Source organism: Hypanus sabinus, chromosome 4, assembly GCF_030144855.1.
Source record: "Hypanus sabinus isolate sHypSab1 chromosome 4, sHypSab1.hap1, whole genome shotgun sequence".
Lineage (NCBI taxonomy): Eukaryota > Metazoa > Chordata > Chondrichthyes > Myliobatiformes > Dasyatidae > Hypanus > Hypanus sabinus.
In genome coordinates, this window is record NC_082709.1 from 163,622,277 (window position 1) to 163,646,212 (window position 23,936).

At 40.6% G+C, this 23,936-nt stretch overlaps 1 protein-coding gene across 2 annotated transcripts in view; it reads left to right on the forward strand.

Moving 5' to 3' along the window:
- epha3 (eph receptor A3) overlaps window positions 1-23,936 on the forward strand; it is a 268,476-nt gene that overhangs the window by 57,222 nt on the left and 187,318 nt on the right. For both annotated transcript variants that reach the window (XM_059968667.1, XM_059968668.1), the window contains exon 3: window positions 4,708-5,371. In XM_059968667.1, coding sequence (XP_059824650.1) covers window positions 4,708-5,371 — 664 coding nt within the window. The remainder of the gene's footprint in view (window positions 1-4,707; window positions 5,372-23,936) is intronic.

Genomic DNA, 23,936 nt, shown 5'->3' on the forward strand with positions numbered 1-23,936 from the left:
TATTTAAGGCAGAAATTGATATGTTCTTGATTGGTAAAGTGGTTAAGTGATTGGGAGAATGGGTTTTATTAAAAAATCAGTCACAATTGAATAGTGGAACAGACACAATTGGTCAAATAGACTAATTCTGTTTATCTGTAGTCTTATGAAAGTGTGACCTCTGTCAATGAGGAGAGTGAAGGTGTGATCTGTGTCAATGGAGGAGTGATGAAGATAGGAAGATTTGTCAATATCAATAAAAGGAATGAATGGACAGGGAAAACTGAATGCGCACTCTGTTTATACTGCCTACAATTATAGAAAGGAAGTAAGGACTCCTGTAGAATTAGGGGGAATGAGTATGAATATTGCACTCAAATGGACCTTGTTATTTCTGGACTCTATGGACCTATGTTCTCACCTTGGTCTGGGCGAGGGTTGGTGGTTATAGATTGCGTTTATCTAGTTAAACTCCAAAGCTTTGTTTATTGTCTTCTGAAATGTGATAAATGCAAGTTTCCCCTGCAGCAGTGGAGCATCTGCTGCAGTGAGATCCATTCAATCATCATCTCATATCAAAGCAAAGTCAACAAAAGGGATTTCTCTCGATGACTGAATCTAAAGCATACAATCGGTGACACAATGTTATCACTGCACACATTGCAAGACTTCCTTGCCAGATGACACAAACCCTCAGAGTACAGAATTCTTTGCCTTAATATTGATTTGAACCCGATGTTGACATTCCTGAGCAGATATAATTTTGGAGGAGTAAAGCCAGAAATGGTTCTGAAAATGAGACTTCTGAGCTTGCACTCCCCACATTATCTAATGGTTTCTGACCACCATTATCTATTCATAAATGACAGGATCCCATCTTCATACTCAGGTGGACAGAAAGCATGCTATGCGATAATTTCAAAGGAGAAATGGGAAATTAGCTCCAGAGGCCCAAGCAAGGTTTATTCTTCAATTAATATACAATTCCTACATTAGGAATATGGTGTTTATCACAGAGTCATAAAAAAATACAGTGCGGAAACAGGACCCTTCAGCCCATCCAATCTGTGCCAAACAATTTGAATTGTTTACTCGCATCGACCTGCACCTGGACCATAGTCTTCCATATCCCTCCCATCCATGTATCGATCCAAACTTCTCTTAAATGTTGAAATCAAAATTGCATCCACCACTTGTGCTAGCAGCTTGTTCCGCACTGTCATGACCCTCTGAGTGAAGAAGTTTGCCCTTATGTCCCCCTTAAAAATTTCAACTTTCACCATTAGTCTATGACATCTAGTTGTTGTCTCACGCAACCTCAGTGGAAACAGCCTTCTTGCATTTACCCTATCTATACCCCTCATAATTTTGTATATCTCTACCAAATCTTCACTCAATCTTCTATGTTCCAGGAAATCAAGCTCTAACCTATTCAATTTTTCCTTATAACTCAGGTCCTCCGGTCCTGGCAATATCCTCATAAATTTTCTCTGTACTCTTTTAATCTCACATACATGTTTCCTGTAGTTAGATGACCAAAACTGTACACAATATTTCAAATGGGACTTCACTGACGTCTTATACAACTTCAACATAACATTCCAACTCCTGTAATCAATATTTTGAACAATGAAGGTCAATATGCCAAAAGCTTTCTTTACAACTTTACCACTTTCGATGAATTATGAACCTATATTCCCAATCCCTTTGTTCTATCATACTATCCTTACTGTGTAAGACATCTGTAGGCTGGTCCTCCCAAAGTGTAACACCTCACTCTGGTCTGCATTAAAATCCATCTGTCATTTTTCAGCCCATTTTTCCAACCGGTCCAGATCCTTCTGTAAGCTTTTACACTCTCACTTGCTGTCCACTACATCTCCGATTTTGGTGTCAGCTGTAAATTTGCTGATCCAGTTAACCACATTATTATCCAGATCAGTGATATAAATGGCAAACAGCATTGGACTTAGCACTGATCCCTGTGGCATTCCACTAGTTACAGGCCTCCAGTCAGAGGGGCAACCATCTACTACCACTGACGGGCTTTTGCTCTTAACATATCTGTAGAAGCCCTTTGGATTCTCCTTCACCTTGAGAATCCTCATGCTTTATTTTAGCCCTCTTGATTTCTTTTTTTATGTGTTCTCTTGCATTATATGTGTTTTCTTATATTCCTCAAATAACTCTTTTTTTACCCCACCTGCCTATACCTGCTATGCAGCTCCTTCTTTTTCTTAACCAGGGCTTCAATATTTCTCAAAAACTCGGATTCCTGAAACCTGTTATCCTTGTCTTTTATTTTGACAGGCACATATAAGCTTTGTACTCTCAAAATTTCAATTTTAATGGTTTCCCATTTACCAAGTACTGTACACCTTTGCCAGAAAATAACCTGTCCTCATTTGCAATTGCCAGGTCCTTTCTGGCACGATCCAAATTGGCCTTTCTCAAATTTAGAATCTGAACCCAAGGACTAGATCTATCCTTTTCTATAATTACTTTGAAACTAATCACATTATGATCTTTAGATGCAAAATGTTCCCTTACTCAAACTTCTGTCACTTGCCCTGTCTCATTCTGTAATAGGAGATCAGGCATTACACACTCTCTCCTCAGGATTTCTATATACTGATTAAGCAAACTTTCCTGAACACATTTGACAAATTCTATCCCATCCCATCCTTTTACAGTATGGGATTCCCAGTCAATAAGTGGAAAGTTAAAATCACTACTGTCACAACCTTATATTTCTTTTTTTTTTATTAAGTGCAATCGTGACCAATAGCCAGATCAGAAATGCTGATCAAGTCAACTAGTTCCCAAAGAGAACCCTGATAGGTCAATCAGATGGTTCACTGCTGCTCAGCGATAGAACGTAAAAAGATCATATGTACAATTAAGAAACAACCTGCGATCTTTCTGTACAAATTTGTTCCTCTAAATCCTGCCGACTCATGGCTGGTGTCTAATCTAGCCCAATTAACCAGGTCATACCTTTCTTATTCCTCAGTTCCACCCATAAAGCCTCACTAGACGAGTTCTCCAGTCTGACCTGACTGAGTACTGCAGTGACATTTTCCCTGCTTAGTAACCCCACCCCATCCCTTTAATCCATCCCACTCTATCACTTCTGAAACACAAGAACTCCGGAGTATTGAGCTGCCAGTCCTGCCCCTCGTGCAAGCAGGTCCCACTGATGGTTACAATATCATGTCTAAGTGTTGATCCATGCTCTGAAGTCATCCGTCCGCCTTTCCTACGATACACCTTATCCATCATATTGCTGTTCATGGGCAGTCGCTGTGTGTGTATTGGCGAGCATATTTTTATTTATTTTATTCAGAGATGCAGCATGGAAACAGACCCTTATGGCCCAATGAGCCCCTGCCACCCTGTCACACGCTTGTGACCAATTAACCTAGTAAGCTGCATGTATTTGAAACATGGTGGGGGGGAATCTGGAGCACCCAGGGAAAACCCATGTCACTAAGAGAACATAGAAACTCCTTACAAACTGTGATGCTAACTGCTATGCCACTGTGACCTTCTCCTCTCACTATGATTATGAGCATACTTCCAACGTGCTGAAATGGCTGTCAGATGTGTTGGAACATCTTGACATCCCATTTCTGGTTCATTTCTGTTTAAATTCCACTACTGAGTTGTCCATACAACGTAGGCATGCAATGGGTGTCCTGACACAAGCCACTAATCTGGAACTGGGCTTGTTCATATAATGCATCACCTATTTGGTTGGTGCCTGAAGAAATGAAGGCTGAAATCCAGACCAGGCGTCACCCAACTGGAGATTACTTATTGTCTTATTTGTTGGACTCAGGTATTTTCTTACCTGAGGTGATTGGTAGACCAAGATCTGCAGGCTAGCCTACTGAATTTCTGGTACATCATTGGCAGTGTGTGAGAGAGACCCTGATTTCAATGCTTTTGAAAGCTTCATGTAAAAATTTGCATTTTTGGGTCATCTCCATCAATAGAGCTGCTTAATTCCACAGAACCATCACCCATCACCGATCCCAGGACGTCCTCCCACTATTTTAAGCATGAACTTTATGGCAACAGTTTAATGATTGTACCTGGACTATTATTTTCTTTATTTAGAAATGCAGTGCACAATAGGCCTTATCGGCCCTTCGAGCTCTGCCATCAGGAACTCCCAATTTAGCTCTAACCCAATCACAGGACAATTTACAATGGCCAACTAACCTACTAATCGGTACATTTTTGGGCCATGGGATGAAACCAGAGCTCCTGGAGGAAAGCCACGCGTTCCATGCAGAAGACGTACAAACTCCTTACAGAGAGCGTTGGGATTGAACTCCAAACTCTGAGGTGTAAGACTGCTGTGCTAACCGCTATGCTACCGTGGTGTCCCAGTCATGGTGAGGAAGGACTAGTGTGTATTGTGTGTAGCTGAGTGAGGAGGGAATGGGATCATAATAATTAAGCCTGCTGTACTAACGAGATGTGGTACAGTATTTACTCAATATGTCAGCAGCCAAGCCTCTAATTACACCAGTTATTTATTCATTCTATTGGCAACTTGCTTGTGATTGTTAAACTTATGATTCTTTGAAAGATTTTCACTCAGATAGTTGGATATAATGACAATCCAGCTAAATCTATCAATCGAAAGAGAAATTTGTCCCCGCACATATTAGGCTTGCTGAGAATTATTATTTTATCATTATTTTCTTTTCCTTTCAGTGGGAAGAAATCAGCGGAGTGGATGAACACTACATACCTATTCGTACCTACCAGGTTTGCAATGTGATGGAAGCCAGCCAGAACAATTGGCTGCGGACAAATTGGATTCCACGGAATTCTGCTCAGAAGGTCTATGTGGAACTTAAGTTCACTTTGAGAGATTGCAATAGCATCCCTCTTGTATTGGGTTCCTGTAAAGAAACATTCAATCTTTATTATATGGAGTCTGATGAAGATCACATTGTCAAGTTCAGAGAAAGTCAGTTTGTGAAGATTGACACCATTGCTGCAGATGAAAGTTTCACTCAGATGGACCTGGGAGACCGAATCCTTAAGCTGAACACTGAGGTCCGTGAGGTCGGACCAATCAACAAGAAAGGATTCTACTTGGCCTTTCAAGATGTTGGTGCCTGTGTCGCTTTAGTGTCAGTGCGAGTCTTCTTCAAAAAGTGTCCTTTCATCACCAGGAACTTGGCTATGTTCCCAGACACGGTGCCTGGGGTGGACTCTCTGTCTCTTGTGGAGGTGCGCGGTTCCTGTGTAAATCACTCCAAGGAGGAGGACCCACCCAGGATGTATTGCAGCACTGATGGAGAATGGCTAGTGCCAATAGGGAAGTGCCTGTGTAATGCTGGATATGAAGAAAGAGGAAGTACATGTCAAGGTAACAATTATATAAGTTATAATTTGCGAAAAAACTCCATCAGCCAATTGAAAAGTTTTTGAACTGTTTTAAGAACTGTGTTATCAGTTTCAACAGATATGCAGAGTTCATTCTGTTAAGAAGGGAACATTAATACACAGAACTGTTCTGTTTCACCCTTGCTGTTTCATAACAGCTGACTTTGCTTTAGTGCTTCCAGCGACATTTTAGGTCACTTTTTAAAATTAGTTGCCTGATTGCATAAGCTGAGAGAGAGAGAAGAAAAATCAGTTCTTCAGTAATATTGTGGAGGTAATTCTAGGTCACATCTGGCATTCTCAAGAAATTCTAATTACTCACGAATGGGATTTGTGAGGTCCAAAGAGCCTGGGTAAGAATGACAGGAGTGTTATTGATTCTTGAGAACTGTATGAGTTGAGTTCCCAGAACTATCTTGGGACTTAAAACACTTCTCGGCATTAAATACTTTGAAGTTTTTATTTTGACATGGTTAAGTGTTTGCCTTTCATTAGCCTTAGGCAAGGTAGTTCTTTAATAATCGAACAGCAACTTCAAAAACTACATCATTTAATATATTTTTGAGACATTTTTTTTCTCAAAATACCATCATTACTTGATTGTTTTAGGGTAAATATCCACTTCTGCTGGAAGTGCTATATCTGTGACATATTAATGCATGTGGTTAAGGTCTGCTTCGTATTAAGCACATACCCCATCAAAGAGGGGAATAAAATGGGTAAGGATAGGATTAGTGCAACAAGGGCTGCCTGATGTTCTGGATGGAATTGGTGGGCTGAAAAACTTGTTTTCATGCAGTATCTCCCTTTGACTAGATGATTATGACTCAAAGTACAGACACACTGACAAGGCAGATATCTAAATATCCATGGATGGTAATAGATTCACTCACAACAAAGCAAAGTACCATTGACATCTGGCAGATTTACCCTTATTCCACTTCCTGATGAAATAAGTGTAGTTTATTATAAATGTTTGGAGAGTTAAACTGAACACACTGTCAATTTTCTAATGGTATTTGAACGAGGAAGCAGCGCATCATACAACTGCACTGGATAATTATCCACTTACCGACTCTCACCCCTTATTATTTACGACAATCGCTTTCCCAAAACATTTTAACCCTATATCTCATTTCTTTCGTTAGTTGATGGGATTTGTATAAGTGATGTGAAGAGTGTAATTGAGGGTGTTTACTCTATCCTCGTCAGCACACTGATAGGAGTCCCTGTAGACTGGTTAGCTTTGAGAACTTTATCTTGCAGCCTTTTCCATACCAATTCCTTCCATTGCCACAGGAACCTAAAACCTGACACACTGCTGGAACATTTCATTGGATGATTGCTGTCCAGTATAGTTCTAAAAAATCTGGACATAAAATATGATTCCATGAGTTATATATTTTACAAACATCTTGTATATATGTTTATGGGTGTGTGGGGAGATATGTGTCTATCAAAGGAAGTGTAAGGCTCTCCTTTCCTTCCACTAGCCTGCAGGTCACCCTTGGGCAATGTGTAGTACCTGCTTAGCCCCTTGATCAGGGCCATGTGTACAGCTGGTGTATATCACAATTCCTGGTTCTGAGACCATTGACACCAGGCAGACAAGCTCTGAAGAATATTGGTAAGAGCTGGGGTAAAGGCACTGCCCAGAAGGAGGCAATGGCAAACCGGCAAACCACTTCTGTAGAAGAACTTGGAAAGAACAACTTGGTCACAGAAGGACCATGATCGCCTTCATCGTAGGACATGGCACTTAATAAACAAACAAATATATAATTATTGAAACAACAACACACACAAAATGCTGGTGGAACACAGCAGGCCAGGCAGCATCTATAGGGAGAAGCGCTGTCGATGTTTCAGGCCGAGCCCCTTCCTCAGGACTTTGACAGTGCTTCTCCCTATGTAATTATTGAAACTCGTACCTTATGACAATATCAGCATAATTTTTAGAAACATCTCACATGCTTGATACAGATTGTGTTACTTCAAAATGTAACTCATATGAAGCACGCAGCCATTTTTCTTACTCCAAGACAGTTCAATATTAGTGGTGAAGTAAGACCATTTCACATGATTGAAAAGACAATGTTGAAGGCCTGAATCCCTTTACAAGAAATTCTTAATTTTAAGAATATTCAAAACACCACTGCCTATGTCCAAGCTCATCAAGTCCTTTTCAACAGGCTTCTTTCAGCTCAATACAATGGTATGCAACATCTCGCTTTTAAAATTGTCAAGCTTGTTAGTAAGTCTAGAATCATCACTCTCTTACTCTAATTACTTCCATCACACTGCCTTCAGGCATATGCACTTCTTTCACTTCCGCTCCCTTGTTTTCCTGGGTTTTAATCATTGCACAACTGCCAACCATACCTTCAGGTCTGAATTTCACTCCCCTTTCTCTCTTCCTCTTCAGCTCTCTTTCTGCTCGTAAGATGCATCTGACAACCTATCTCCTTGACCAAGCTTTTGACCATCTATTCTAAATTGTTATAAGGCTTGATGTCAAATTTTGTATGCTTGCACCTTTGTGAAGTCCTTTGGGATTGATTGTAATATTGGAAACACTACCGAACTGCAGGGAGGAGGAGTACTCCCAGTATGATGCATGTGGCCAGTGCTTCTTTAACTGATCGACTGCAAATTGTGCAGACTGCTACAATGCAGCCACAAAAATCTCAGACTGTGTGTACTAATTCAAAGTCTGACTGTCTTTGGATGCTCCTGACATAAATTGTTCGAGTCCAGACAGCTGTTAGTTATTTGATAAAATCCTTAATTGAGGGATGGTATTAAAGTAAAAATCATTGCTTACAGCCATGTCGATCATCATCATCATGTCCCAGTTTAAGGCCTTAATGAAGAACTCCGGCATTGCAGCTATCCCTCAGTCTTACAGTGGAGAGGCACAGGCTAGGTATGGGGTTCTGATCTGCGGTCTCTTCTGACTGACCAATCAAAATTCTCCTAACTTAGCCATTCTTACTCAATTGGGCTGCCCACCTTTTAAAACACAAATGTGAATCATATCATAATACTGCTGCTTCTAACACAGCACTGATAGGGAAGGAGATGCAAAGAGATGATCAAAGTTGTTTATTATCTTATTGGTAAGTACATGTGTGCACAGCTACAATGAAAATCTTACGTGCAGCAGCATCACTAACACATAGCATATAAGCGGCAGTCACAGGAAAACCTTGTATGAAACATAATTTAGGGTGAATTTTTACAAGAAAGAACGCAATTAGAACAAAAAAAGAGGAAAGGGAATAGAAGTAGGAATACTAAACATAGAATATTTCTATTTTTAAATTCATTTTAAAAAATTGTGCTGAAATCATTAGTTAATATTAAAATTAATAGTCACCTACATAAAAGAATGAAAGAAACAAATGATTTTGGGTTTGCAGTTCAGTGGTGCTGGGGAAGGTGAGCTGAAAGTAATTGGTGTGATGTGCCGATTATAGTTTTACTATGGGCTTATCACAGTAGAATTCAACCATGCAATGGGCTCAAGGCAATTTGTGCTGCTGCATGGTCCACACAGTTTCCCCTCTGCACTTGGAGGTCATGAACTGAGTCTAGGGGTAAGTCTGGGGTGATGTGGGAGAATCCCGGACTCACTGGTTGGACAGATCAGGTCTCATTCTGGGATCAGAAATAGGTGGGAATTGGAGGTCAAGGGCAGTTGGGGATATTTGAAGTCAGAGTGGGCAACTTGGGCTTGAGCCATTTGGAAAAGGGGTAAGGAAAAGAAGGTGTCTGAGTGGGAATTGTGCCCTTCCTTAGGGGGCAGCAACATTGAGGTTTTCAGAGCACCCAGTTGCTTTTCTGGGCAATGATCAAAATAATCTGGCAGTTACGTTTGATGAATGAGTTGTGTCGTCAGTCCATGTACACTTCGTGACTGCAAATGGTCAGATGAATTCCCAGAATGACTGTGATTCAACCTGGGCACTGTAGCAAGTCAGAGCCTTGATATACAAATGTAAAATCAGTCTTCCATGACCATACCAAATGGAACAATATCCCATGTTTTCTTATTCATTGTCTCAGAATTGTTAATGCAAAATTATTTTGATATCTTAGCCTTTCTTCTCTTTCCCCATCCTCAGTATGATAACTGATGAGCCTGCAAACGGTTTATAGTCTCTTAACCACTTTAAGGGGGCACAGCTCACAAATCCCTGAGCAGGGGTTCTGAATTAGTTGCTGTTAAATGATTTGCTGGTGCGTCAGTGTTAAAGGTGCAGTGCTCAAATTGCTCTTGGACTTCATGTGGGTTGGAATACTAAATGATTGAGAAGCCAACAATTGCAGGCAGGTGGAGAGACAGTGCCAGGAAATGTTAATTCTTCCCAGGCAAGGTTCACAGAAAGATACTAGTTATGAAGCCCTAAAGCAGCAGGTGGTGAACGGCAGCTTTTAATCAATTTGATCTTATTTTCTATCATACCACCCTTAACAGTCACTTAAAATACACACATCACATGAACCTGGGTTAAAGCAACATATTGCTGCTCTTGATTCCTGTTGTAATGTTGGGTCTGAGCTGGGCCAGTGCCAACTGTGAAGGAGAAACGTGTCACCTATTGGACAGTCTTCTCCGAGATGTGTCTGAAGGATACATTAATATAGTACAATTGGAGGGGATAGAAGCTTTCAATGGCTCATCTTATATATGGTGATAGCTCAGAGAGTAAGTTTGAGCCCATTGAATGGTAATCCTTAAGGCAAGATAGTGAAATTAAAAGTTCGAAATTTGTACTTACTGTACCTCCTGTACCCTGTAAAGTGGCTATTGAGTGTAGAACTTATGTAGGCTCCAGAGAATATTATGGTAGCTTTTATCTTTCTATCATAGATCTTAATTCATTTAGGATGGGCTTGTTCTGTATTACATAACACAGTGCCTAAGCGTGAACTTGGTTGAAATTTTAAAACTAATGGAAGTAACTGTAAAGACAATATGGTTACGTATATTCTGATATGTCCCTTAAACAACAAAGTTGCTACCAGCTCAGAAATTTAACTCCGTTTTCTTATTTATTTCCTATAACACCACCTGCTACATCTCACAAACATTTTCAAGGGAGGGTGAAGAATGCATGATCATGTCAATGTGCCAGTCATTCAGAAACACTTGAGATGTAATCCTAACCTCTGAGAATTGGTTGCACCTGTTCTCAGAAATATTTCATAGAAATATTTCAGGTTGCAAGAAGATGTAACTAAAATTGTTCTTTCAGCTTGTTGAAATTAAAAGCACATAAAAAAAAATATTCACAGGTGTGAGCCACTTCTAAAATTCTAGGCATCCACCTTGAAAAGAGGAAGTGGGAGACAAACTTGGTCAGATCCCAGCAAACTGAATTGCCCATTCTGCTCCTTGATTTACCATTGATGCTGGGTTAAAAAAAGACGGTTTAGATGCACTTGGTATTTGGTCCACTGCTTAACATCGAAGAGGTTTAGCCATACCTTGTAAACCCATTTATTTTCACCATGTTTAAATAGTGGGCACTTTACATATTGTACTTTCATAGCAAGTTAACTGTTTTGTGACGTGTTATGGGAAAGTGGACAAAGAACAAGATAAAAAATCTCTTATTGAAGTGTAACAATCGCATTAACTCCTGGGACTTTCTGCCACTCATCCAGTCAAAGAGGAGCATTGAAAGCCTCACATCTACGCACTGGGAGCTCACCACCAAGTCAGTTATTTCTTATCCATTCTTTCATTCCCCACTCTGACTCCCCTCTTACCTCTCCTCCATTCCAGACCTGCCTACTGCCTCCTCCTGGTGAACCTCTTCCTTCCCTTTCTCCCATAGCCCACCGTCTTCCCCTATCAGATTCCTTCTTCTCCAGCCCTTTGCCTTTTCCACCTATCACTTCCCAGCTTCTGCCTTCATCGCCCCTCACCCACCTACCTGACATCACCTAACATCTTCTATCTTTTACTCTTTCTCCTTCCCCCAGCTTCTTATTCTGCCTTCTTCCACCTCCTTTTCCAGTCCTGATGAAGGGTCTCGACTGGACACATTGACTATTTATTCATTTCCATGGTTTGTTGAGTTCCTCCAGCACTTTGTGTGTCTTGTTCTGACTTAGGATAATTTAGCACTAGAGCTTCCTTGATAACAGTTGTTATGATTGAACAAGTGAATTGTTGGTAATTTTTCAAACCTATTTCTAACCCTTAGTATTAATATTCCTTTATTTAAAATATTATCATAAGTTAAAGTTGGTTGAAACTCTACTTTCCAGAGTAATATTCCCCCAAATGATTTCTGTCTTCATACAGAATTCATCTTTAGCTGGCCTTTCGATCTCTCTGACCTGTTTACTCAGCCAGTTGTTTCTCAAAGCCTTTTGCTAAGATCACACTATTTGAATGGCCAGTGCATGAAACTGAAAGGTTGAATTCCGTGTATATTCTGTCAGTCCACAAGATTTCATTTCCCAGCATTTCAGCTTTCCCAAAAGTTCATAAATTTCTCAACTGCACTCACGTAATGTCACTTTGTACTCAAAGCTCCCTGGCGACCTTTTGCCAGAATTGCTTGACTTCAGCCATGAAGGCTTTCTATGGCCCCTTTGTTCAAAAAACTGAGGTCCTGAGGGCACTGTTCTCCACTGGCCTGTCAAGGTCATTGTGAGCTGCTGACAGCATTAATCCCACAGCCCTCTAGTTATCACAATAGATTACTGGAACAGCCTGCTTCAAGCTGTTCCGTGGAAAACCTCAGATGTGATATCGGGCGGCATGGTAGCAAAGCGCTTAGCGTAACGTTTCACCGCACCGGCTGTAAGATCAGCGTTTGGTTCCCACTGCTGCCTCTGCATTCTCTGGGTGCTCTAGTTTCCTCCCAAATTCCGAAGATGTTCAGTTCGGGGAAGTACGTTGTGGTCATGCTACATTGAAGCCAAGAGTGTCGTGAAATTTGTGGGCTGACCAGAACAATCCTCACTGATTTGATTTGATGCAATATGACATGTTTCACTGTATGTTTCCATGTTTCGGTGTATATGTGACAAATAACACTAATGTTTATCTTTATGGAACACTGCAACTGAACACCTCAGTATTTATGGGACTGACAGGTGGTGTTAAAAGAAGAAATGTTACCACTTCACTGCCAATGAAAGGTGTAGTGTGCCTCCTTGGCAAGTTGTGCTTCAGATTAGCAGAGACTAGCCATGTTTATTTGGATGTAGCTGATGTAATCCCAACGGTTGACAGGCCTGTCGCATGCCCTTGTGGATTTGTTTATGCTGAAGTAGTTTAGATTTTGTGTTCATTTAACTGAAAGCCTAAATTAATGGCACCATACCGTAGGGGTGGAACAGTAGCGTAGTAGTTAGTGTAATGCTTTACATTGCCAATCAGGTTTAATTGGAATCAGAATCGGATTTAATATCACTGGTATATGTCAGGAAGTATATTGTTTTGTGACAGCAGTAAATTGCAATACATAATAAAAATACTATAAATTATAATAAGAAATATATAAAAGGTAAATTAGAAAAGTAATTCAAAAAGAGAGAAAAACAAAAGAAAGAGACGAACAGCGAGGTAGTGCACATGGGTTCATTGTCCATTCAAAAATCTGATGGCGAAGGGCAAGAAGCTGTTCCCAAAACGTTGTGTGTGTCCTCAGGTTGCAATAGCTTTCCTTGATGGTAGCAATGAGAAAAGAGCGTGTTCTGGGTGATGGGTGTCCTTAATGATGGATGCAGCTTGTTTAAGGCATCACCTTTTGAAGATGATCTGGATGCTGGGAGGCTCAAGCCCATAACGGAGCTGGCTTGTTTGCAGCTTGTTCCGATGCTGTGCAGTGACCCCTCCATACCGGACAGACAGACATACTTTATTGATCCCGAGGGAAATTGGGTTGGTCGCACCAACCAAGAATAGTGTAGAAATATAGCAATATAAAACCATAAATAACTAAATCATAATAAGTAAATTATGCCAAGTGGTAATAGTGATGCAACCAGTCAGAATGCTCTCCACGGTACAGCTGTAGGAATCTGCAAGACTCTTTGGTGACATACCAAGACTCCTCACTTAATGTTTTGGGAACAGCTTCTTGCCCTTCGCCATCAGATTTTTTAATGGACAATGAACCCATGTGCACTACCTCGCTGTTCGTCTCTTTCTTTTGTTTTTCTCTCTTTTTGAATTACTTTTCTAATTTACCTTTTCTTATTATAATTTATAGACTCTTAATGAAGTATACTATAGATGCCGTCGTGCCTTTGTTGTAATTGTATCAATAGGTTGGGGCCCAGATAGATTTTCAGAGATGTTGACACCAAGGAACTTGAAACTGCTCACACTCTCCACTGCTGATCCTTTGATGAGGATTCTTGGTCCTGGTCTTACTGACGTTGTTGTTTTGACACACTCATCCAGCTGGTCTATCTCTCTTCCCGTATGCCTTCTCATTACCATCAGACATTCTGCCAACCACAGGTGTAGCAAGTTTATAGATGGTATTTGAGCTGTGCATAACTACACAGTTGTGGGTGCAGAGAGCTTGTATATTCTCCCCGTGACTGCGTATGTCTGTGTACTCCAATTTCCCTCCACATTCCAAAGACATACAGGTTAGTGTTAGTGAGTTGTGGGCTTGCTATGTTGGCACGGGAACCATGGCAACATTTGTTGGCTGCCCCCAGCATTATCCTGGAAATGTGTTGGTCATTGACGCAAGCAATACATTTTACTGTATGCTTCGTTGTTTCTGATGTACGGGTGACAAATACGTCTTATCTACACTGCAGCTCAGATCCCTGAAGATGATCCATATCACCTTAACTTGAATTATCTACATGAATGTTGGTCATGCTGGGAACCATGTTGAGTAGCAAATTTGTTACATCCAACACCAACTACCTCTTCCACCCAGGACATGCCCTCTTCCCATTACTGCCATACAGAAGCCTGAAGACATACAATCAATGTTTCAGGAACAGCTCCTTCCCCTCCACCATCTGATTTCTGAATGGACAATGAACCCATGAACACAACCTCACTATTTTTGCTCCTTTTTTGCACTATTGATTTAATTTTTATATCTACCTATTTATCTATCTATCGGTCTATATATATATATCCTACAGAAAGGGTAGTGGATACAGCTGTTCATTACGGGTAAAACCTTCCCCATCATTGAACATATCTACATGAAATGCTGTTGGAGGAAAGCAGCATCCATCATCAAGGATCTCTTCCATTCAGAACATGCTCTCTTCTCACTGCTGCCATCAGGAAGAAGGTACAGGAGCCTCAGGACTCACACCACCAGGTTCAGTAAGATTTGTTACCCCTCAACCAGCAGGCTCTCGAACCAAAGGGGATAACTTCACTCAACTTCCCTTGGCCCATCGTTGAAATGTTCTCACAACCAATGGACTCATTTTTAAGGACTCTTCATTTAATTTTCTCAAAAAATAAATATTGCTTATTTATAGATTATTATTATCTATTTGTTTTTGTGTTTGCACTGTCCATTGTCTTTCGTACACTGGTTGAACACCCAAGTCTTTCATTGATTCTGTTATGGTTATTATTCTATAGAATTTTTGAGTATGCCCACAAAAATTGAACCTCAGAGTCGTATTTGGTGTCATATGTACTTTGATAATAAACTTACGTTGAACTTTGTTCTGCTGCCATCACAACATATGTTAGTGATAGTAAACCTGGTTCTGATACTGATTCTGACCTTGAGGCCGATGGGATTTTACATTGCAAACCTCATCTGAGCTTCTGATTAATACTTCTGGGGAGCAGAAGTCGTGAACAGTAGAAAGCAGAACAGCGTCAGATAGCAGACGAGGTTCAACAAAAGGTTTATTAACACTTAAGTAAAATTTCTCTGGAGGGCCCAGAGAGGGAAGGAAGATCTGTAGAAACTAAGAACGTTTAGTTCTTTAAGCCTCTTCTGCTAACATCAGGCTTTCTAGTACCTGCTGAAATACCACAAGAGAGTAACAAATGGTATTGCTGGAGTGATTTCCATATCTAATACGATGTCAATGTTCTGAACTAGTAGTCATGTGAACTGTCATGGTGGCACTTTGTGTCATGAACATTGTATAACCATCTTCAGCATGGATGAAGAATATAACCATGATCTCATTGGAGCAATTCGTGGAATTAATTTTCAGATCTAAAGTGAAGTGGAATAATAGATTGTTTTAAAGAAACTGTGACAGATTAATGGGGTAGTGCCAGGAAAGGAAGCTTTGTACTATCTGGTATAATGCCAATCGGCAGTGATTCAGAAATGATGTGTGAGGAATGATTCATTGTTACCAGTGGAGGTGGAAGTTGTTTCATCCTTTCTTCAGTTAAGGCATCACTCCTGCCTAGTTTCTAAATGCTTCCTCTTTTGCCTCATCAACATGGTAGACCTAATCTCCTTCTCTCTGAATAACACAGATTGTGGAATATTATTCTTAAAGATGGTCCTATTGCCCAGCACTGGATGGATGAAAGAATAACAATAACCATTCCATAATACTCAGTGACCAACACTCACAGGCAATGACTCCGGAATATATTAAACAGAGCAAAAATGATGCTCTGTACTCATATCTTAAAGCGTCTTTGTCAATAGTTTCATCAGCCTACCATGCAGGAAGGAAATGCCAATGTTGTGTGTGTAGAACAGGGGTGAAGAAAGTGCAGAGGACAATCTGGGTGGGAACCTGGTTGGCATTCTATAGGATCGAGCCTACTGGTGGATGGTTTGGCACTTCCTGTGACTATAACTCAATGTAGTGGAAGATTTTTCTGATTGATAATGTAAGGCTTAGTGTAATAGCTATCTAATTGGAATGGTAGAATGTGGATTAATATTGTGAAGTGAATTATAATAGATAACAAATTGGTCTTATTGGAGACGGATTAAATGTTCTACTCAAGGGTAATTTAGCCCCTTGAACCTGTTCTGCAGTAGGGCACAGAGAGAAAGTTTAGAGAGAGAGAGAGGAAGTGATTGTGAATTAGAGTTGCAAGCATCAGGAATCTCTGAGTCACTCCAGCAGACTGAATGCGGGGCTCAGCAGAGCGATCCATCAATCTGTGTTTGGTTTTACAAATGCAGAGGTGACCTCAGTACAATAGTATTTCTCTCAACACTAACTTTTCTCAGTTTCTTTTGATATATTAAAAATACCTCAGATTTCCATTGCTTCTATCAGCATTACATATGTCCTTGCCCATTCATTTTGCCTGTTTCTATTCTTTGAATCCTCTCTTTATTCTGCCGACAACTCACATTGCCATCCAACTGTGTATTATCTGCAAAATTAAGTATATTACAATCGGTCTCCCACATCCACAGACATAGGCCCCAGCTCTGATCCCTGCAGCACCTCAGTGGTCTGAAATGGCCTCTATATTCCTACTGTTTGTTTTCAATCCATTGAACTGTCCTCATTCCACAACCACGCATTGCCCCGATCCCTTGTGCTCCCATTTTGTTTAATAAATAGGCAGCACCCCATCAAAGGCAATTTGAAACCCCAAAGTAGGGCATTCACTAGCTTCCTGTAGCTCTTCTGCAAGTTACCATCTCAAGAATGCTCGAGAGATTCTTGTCAAACATGATTTTTTTTATATCCAATATTTTTGAAGATTCATTCACCACATTACAGGCTGCTGTAAACTAGCAAACATTGGAAAACCTTGCCATATTTTTAAATAAATCCTGACCTGAGCATTTTCATTTTGAGATGGGCACCCCATCTGATTCCAAAGGACTAGCTTTCCTTGGGAAGGGAGAGAGAATGATAACTTCATCATGAATAATGAATAAGTGCTCTACAACAGGTAGATCCCATTGATAATTTCCCATTGCATGACCGGCATCAGCTTACCCATCATCACAGACATATATACAGAAAGGTGCCAGAAAAAGGCCAGAAATATTATGAAAGATCTCACCCACCTTGTTCATGGACTATTTATTCCACTCCCATCAGGGAAGAGGCTGCGTAGCATTCTTGCTTGGACTACCAGACACAAAAATAGTTACTTCCCCCAAACTATCAGGTTGATCAATACCTCCACCCATTAATCCATGCGATCACACATCCCCACCACCACTGTATCCACATCAGCCACTCCTTTCTACAGCCCTTTAGTACTTTTCACCTCCCATACACTGCCACTTTACACTTACAGTGTACACTTCATACCTATACTGACATAGTCACTCTCCTGCTGTGTTTTCATGGGCCCTGCTGCTACCTGCAAGAGTTTATTTTGCCAAGAGTAACTTTGTCACTTTATCTTTTCCTGTCAGAGTCACCTCATGTTGAGATAACCCTGCACCAGGCGTCATTTTATGTACATACAATCATTGCACGTATAGAAACTAATCTTATGTATAGCCACAGTCAACAGTTTTCATAGCTTAGATTTACATCTGTTTATTATGTTTTATTCTTATTTTTGTTTTTAGTGCTGCATCAGATCCAGAGAAATAATCATCTCCCCCTGCATATTTTACCTATCACCTTGTGTTTCTCTCTTCCCTCTCCCCACCTTTTAAATCTACATAGTCTTATTTTCTCCAGTCCCACTGAAGGGTTTCAGCCCGAAACGTCGACTGTCCTCTTTTCCATAGATGCCGCCTGGCCTGCGGAGTTCCTCCAGCACGTTGTGTCTGCTGATCTGATTTCCAGCGTCGGCACATTTTCTCTTGTTTGTAATCATCTCATTCTCACTTACACCTGTATACTGAAGAATTACAATGAACAACTTTGAGTCTTGAATATGAAAAGCAAATCAGAGAAACTGGAAAATGTGTTTGAAAATTGTAATATTAAATTCATTCATCTGATTTATTTCTGAATTACTTAATAACTACAATTTACAACATTATTATCAGGTTTTAACTGAAGCCATTTCCTATTTGCAGTTATAACATGATGCCAAGAGGGCCAATAGAAAAATACCTGTTTAATGCAATATCCCCATAGACTACATACAGTTGCACATCATTTATATGATGTTCATACTGAACAAAAGGTTAAATTGAGCAACAAAACCTGTTTTCTTATTCTCATAACATCAAAGCATTTTTCTGTTGCTGTCACAACTTTTGTTGCTAGCTTTGTTCTCTCTGTTCCTTGCAAGCAGCAATGAAAGGCCATGCTTGTGTTTCTCCTTCATCCACTGTTGTTGCGCAGTAAAGAATTTAACCTGTGCTCCTTTATTTCAGCATAAGCGCTGCTGGTGAGCTATTGACCAAGGACCTAGTGTCCAGTGTGGGGATTGCCAGCAGACAGCAGGGCATGTGACTATGATGAATGATTCCCCCTTTTGCATTGTTAGTGGCTAATGGGAGAGGTCTGAATGAGAAAGGGCTTCCACGTTCTGTTGGGTTTTCATGGAGTGCTTTGCTGCAATAGGGAATAATTGAAGCTGTGTCCTTCTCCGGAGATGAAGGATTTTTCAGAATCCTTGGCACTCAGTAATAATTACCTGTAAAAATAAATGCAAAAACTGCGTATATGGAATAAGAATGCTGAATAAAATTGGTTTGGCTTCCACTCCTGTTAAACAATAGTCCTGGCTGGTTAAACACAAGCAGATGCTGAAAATCTTGAGCAACTCAGACAAAATGCTGGAGGAACTCAGCAAGTCAGGCAGCATCTATGGAGGGGAATAAACAGTTGATGTTTCAGGTTAAGGCCCTTCTTTAGGACTGGAAATGAAGGGTGAAGGAAACAGAATAAGAAGATGTGGGAGAGAAAGGAGAACAAGCTGGCAGGTGATTGGTGAAACCAGATGAGGGGGATGGAGGCTGTATGGCGGATGGGGGGAATGATGTAAGAAGCTGGGAGGTGATAGGTGGAAGAGGTAAAAGTCTGAGGAAGAAGGAATCTGATAGGAGAAGACAGTGGGCCATGGGAGAAAGGGAAGGAGGAGGGACACAGAGGGAGGTGAAGAGATGGGGTGAGAGGGGAACCAGAATAGGGAATAGAGAAAGAGAAAAGGGAAAGAAGGAGAAATTACTGCAAGTTAGAGAAATCGATGTTCATGCCATCAGGTTGGAGGCTACCCAGGTGAAATATTCTGGCTGTTTGTTTTATAGCAGCATTTACTGCTCCAGAAGAAGGCATGTCCAAATATATTAGAAGAGATTGAGTGGGCCAGGCTTCTTACTAGTGTATAGAAGAATGAGATGTAACCTCATTGGGAAGGTTTGACAGTATAGATGTGGGGAGTTGGGGAGGATGACCCCCACCCCCCCATCTAAGGATTCCAGATTTGGGGGAGGGGGTAAGTGGTTCATAAAATAGCAGCAATTCGTCCACTTAAGAAAGAAATAATAACAAAACATTTCTTCACTTAGATGGTGATGAGTGATTGGAATTCTCAAACCAGCGGGTTGCATGGGCTTGATCAGTGATCACATTCAAGACAGAATTTGATAAACTTCAAGATATTAGAAGACTTCAGAGTAATAATGTTGAGGCAGAAGATAGGCCAAGGGCAGGTCAGGTCCAAGGGGAAAGATGGCAGCTTGATTCATGCATGTTTCAGAAATACATTAAATTAATCAATTCCTAGCCAGACAGTATTACTTGAATGCTCTTACTTGAATTTAATTACTTGAATTTGTACCTCTTTACTGTTCCATCAGGCTCATCTTCAGAGAGTCAGATACAAATGTTTCTCATTCCAGTTTCTTGGACTGAAACTAAATAAATGGTATTAGTGATTTTCTTTAGAGTTATTCCTGTGCACAACTTGATTCAACCTTGCTTATAAAGAAGGCATAAGTTTGTGATAAGAGTGGCTGTAAGTTTAGGATATATAGGCAGGCCAGATGGAATCTTCTAAATTACAGGAAGGAGTGGGAACCTTGTGATCTTCACTAGATAATCTTCATTCTTTGTCATAAGTCACATTCAAAAATTGATATTGATTTATTATGGTCACACATACCAAGATGCAATGAAAAGCTTGTCTTGCATTCTGTTTATACAGATCAAAAAGGCATTGAGGTAGAACAAGGTAAAGCAATAACAATTCAGAATGTAGTGTAACAGCTACAGAGAGAGTGCAGTACAAGATCATAACAAGGTAGATTAGAGCTCAGGAGTTCATCGTTTCATTCAAGAGTCTGGTTACAGCAGGATAGAAGTTGTCCTTGAGCCTGGTGGTACATGCTTTCTGGCTTTTGTATCTTCTGCCCAATGGAAGAGGGGAGAAGAGAGAATATCCGGGGTGGGGGGGCGGTGAAGACCTTGATTGTGATGGCTGGTTTACTGAGACTGCTTTCTTGATTTGCTAAACCAGGTTATGTATGGTTACTAACCAAACAAGTGATCTTATAATCACATTAGAAGTGCAGGCATTTTCGTAAAAGCACGAACTTGACAAGTATGTTAAACACTGAGCTGCAACTTAATCTTTTCCCTCTTGAACTGATGAATGATGTTCTACTATTGAAGTGACAAAGGAGATATTTATCATGCTCATTTTCATGTTGTATTCCTTCGTAAAGGTTTCTGAAGCCAGTTTCCCAGCCACAGAATTCCTTGGTGAATGTTGCTGTCTACTGTTGTGGAGCCTTTGAGGAACTGGGGAAATGTGTTAGAGAAACGATGAAATCAGCAGTCCAGCAAAGGACCTGCAGAAAAGTTAAATCAATTAGACTGTAAAAGCCTTTTTGACTTTCCATTAAAAAATACTTTTACTTTTCACTGTGATGCAGCTTTGTAATCTTCACCGAGAGAAACAGAAAGCAATACTGTGTGTGTTGGAATTACTGCTTAAAATATTGGCTAATGGGCAAGCATTAATCCACTTGAAAGTACAGCATTTAATTACAAGGATAAAACATTGGATTCATGAGTGAGCAGTTAAATCCAGTGAAGCTGGAACGGGCCATGTTGGAACTGGGACCTGTGCCCATTTAACAGATTTTGTATTACTGGAGGTGGAGACACGATTAACCCACTGTGTTTAATTACTTTAAGCCGGTGGTAATTAAACTTTACGACCAGGGAGCACTTACACAGTCAACCTAGGTGGCAAAAAGAATACACACTGGGTGTTATTGTGCTTGAGCATTCCTCATTGTTTATTTCTCTCCCCCATCCTCCTGCTATCCCAGCTAACTGGATTTCTTTTTATAGAATAAATCCCTTGTAATGACTTTAGGCTACAAAATACTGTCACTAATGCCATCATGCAAGCATTTACTGCACTTTTATCAAAATCTTCACTTCTTAATGACACGGAGAAAATAATTTAATGCGAACATGTTGAGCATCCGTGCAATAAAATGACAATAATTTCCAGGCTAGAATTGCCTCAGGTGGCACTTTTTGATATCATATTAATTTGATACCACGGAAAACTGCCAACTCTTTGTGACTCAGAGCTACTTAAAACACATCATCTGCTTACTCTGTTCTTAGCCTTAAATTGCAATGTTTCCACATTGTTTATAATTTATATTTCAAATTGTAACTAATAAACATGACAGCTTTGTCAGTAAGGTTCAGATACATTTGTGGTGAACCTAGGCTCCCTCACACAAAATCTCTGCAAATTTTTGCCTACCTAAATTCAGAGCTAACTTTTCTGAAGTTCAAACACAGACTTATTTTTTACGATCTTAGCCTATATTCTTGAACGCCAGCACAACGTTTACAAATGCCCAAGTTGCTTTACGCAGAGATCCAAACAGGCATCATTACCAATAACAATGCATCATGTTACCCAACTTCAGGAGGCTTGCCTGCAAATTACTAATAGGTAAGGTCTTTGACCTCGAACCTTCACAAGATCAAAGGCCTATGAGTGCAGAGTTAGTGATTAGATTCCCATTCTGCTGTCAGCTATGACCACTCAACTCATAACTGCAGGGGTAGCTGATGCTCGCGGGTAGAATATCCTCTCTAGTGACTGGTAAGCAAGGCAGCACCTGTGTCATTAGAAGTGCTCAGCAGTCAGTGTCCCAGTGACAGGTCTGTCTCATAAGGTGGCTAAACCAGTACATTGACCATCAGCAGTGCCTGGAATATCCTGAGGCCTCGAGTGAGGGCAGCATTAGAGAGGCTTGGTGTGGAAGTGGTTGTAGAGATGGGCCGGGGCAGTGTCATAGGGACATTTAAAAACAAGTAGGAGAATTTGAAAATTGAGTTGACTGCACATCAGGATAGCATGCACTGGAACAATGAGCAAATGGGGATTGAGTCACGAGGACATGGGCAGCGGACTTTAGGTTATGCTCTCGTTTACACAGCCTAACAAGAAATGCGCTGACAATTCCAGAGCTAACCAAAGAGCTGAGTAAGGGTTGAAATTGGATGATGATATAAGAACACCATAAGACACGAGCAGAATTAGGCCTTTTGGACCATCAGATCTACTTCACCATTCCAACATGGCTGATTTATTATCTGTCACAACCCCATTTGCCTGCCTTCTTCCCATATCCTTTGATGATCCTACTAATCAAAAGAACCTATCAACTTCTGCTTAAGTATACCCAATGAGTTGGCTTCCACAGCCATCTGTGGCAATGAAGTCCACAGATTGACTACACCTTGGCAAAAAAAATTCCTTCCCATCTCTGTTTTATTCCGAGGCTCTCCCCTCTCAACATTCAATAGAGGGTTAAACAGAAATTGTAGAATGATTGGAAGCAACTTGTCTTGGCATTAAATACAACTCTAAGATTCTGAATGGCTCAGTTCAGTCTCATAGCAGTGACCGGAGTGTGGAGTGGGGCCAATGCTAGGGAATGGAATTTGTGGCGGGCGCAAATACGATGGCTTCATAAAAATCATACAGAGGAGAAACTCAGAAACACACACTTCGGCCCAAATGTCCATGTTGGGGATGGAGTACCCATTTTCATATTGATCCTGCCCTAACATATTTTATTCTCTCCACATTCCCCAGCAGATTCTGCTACTCACCCTCATATAATGGGCAATTTAGAGTTGCCAGTTGATGTGGGAGGAAACTGCAGCATCAGTGGGTATCCACACAACCATCAACTCTGCCCTACTGCACCAAGGGAAAGGATTGAACCTGGATAACTTCTGAGACACAGCAGCTCTGCCTTCTTCTCAATAATTAGCCAAAGAATACTCCTGATGCTCCATTTGGATGAGTAGAGTGTCAAATCAGAGACAAAGGTGGAGTCAAGGGTGGTGTTGATGTATTAGAGCTGGGGGCTTCAACAAACATTCATCATGTTTTCAGCTCTAGTTACTGAGAGCAGCATGAAAATGTGGTAAAGAGATGTGAGGATAGAAAATGAACAGCAGCAGTAATAGCTGATGTCACTCAGAATATTAAGTCCTTGCTGCTTTGGTCAGTGGAAGAATAGAGGTGGGGAAGAGAGTCTGTAGGGTAGTAACTCATTGTGGAGAAGTCAGATCATCTGTAATGAGTTCTTCAGACATGATGGGAACCAGGGAGCATTGGGCTCTGAGGTTTTTAAGAATACCACAATAGGTTAATTGTTGTTAATCATTAA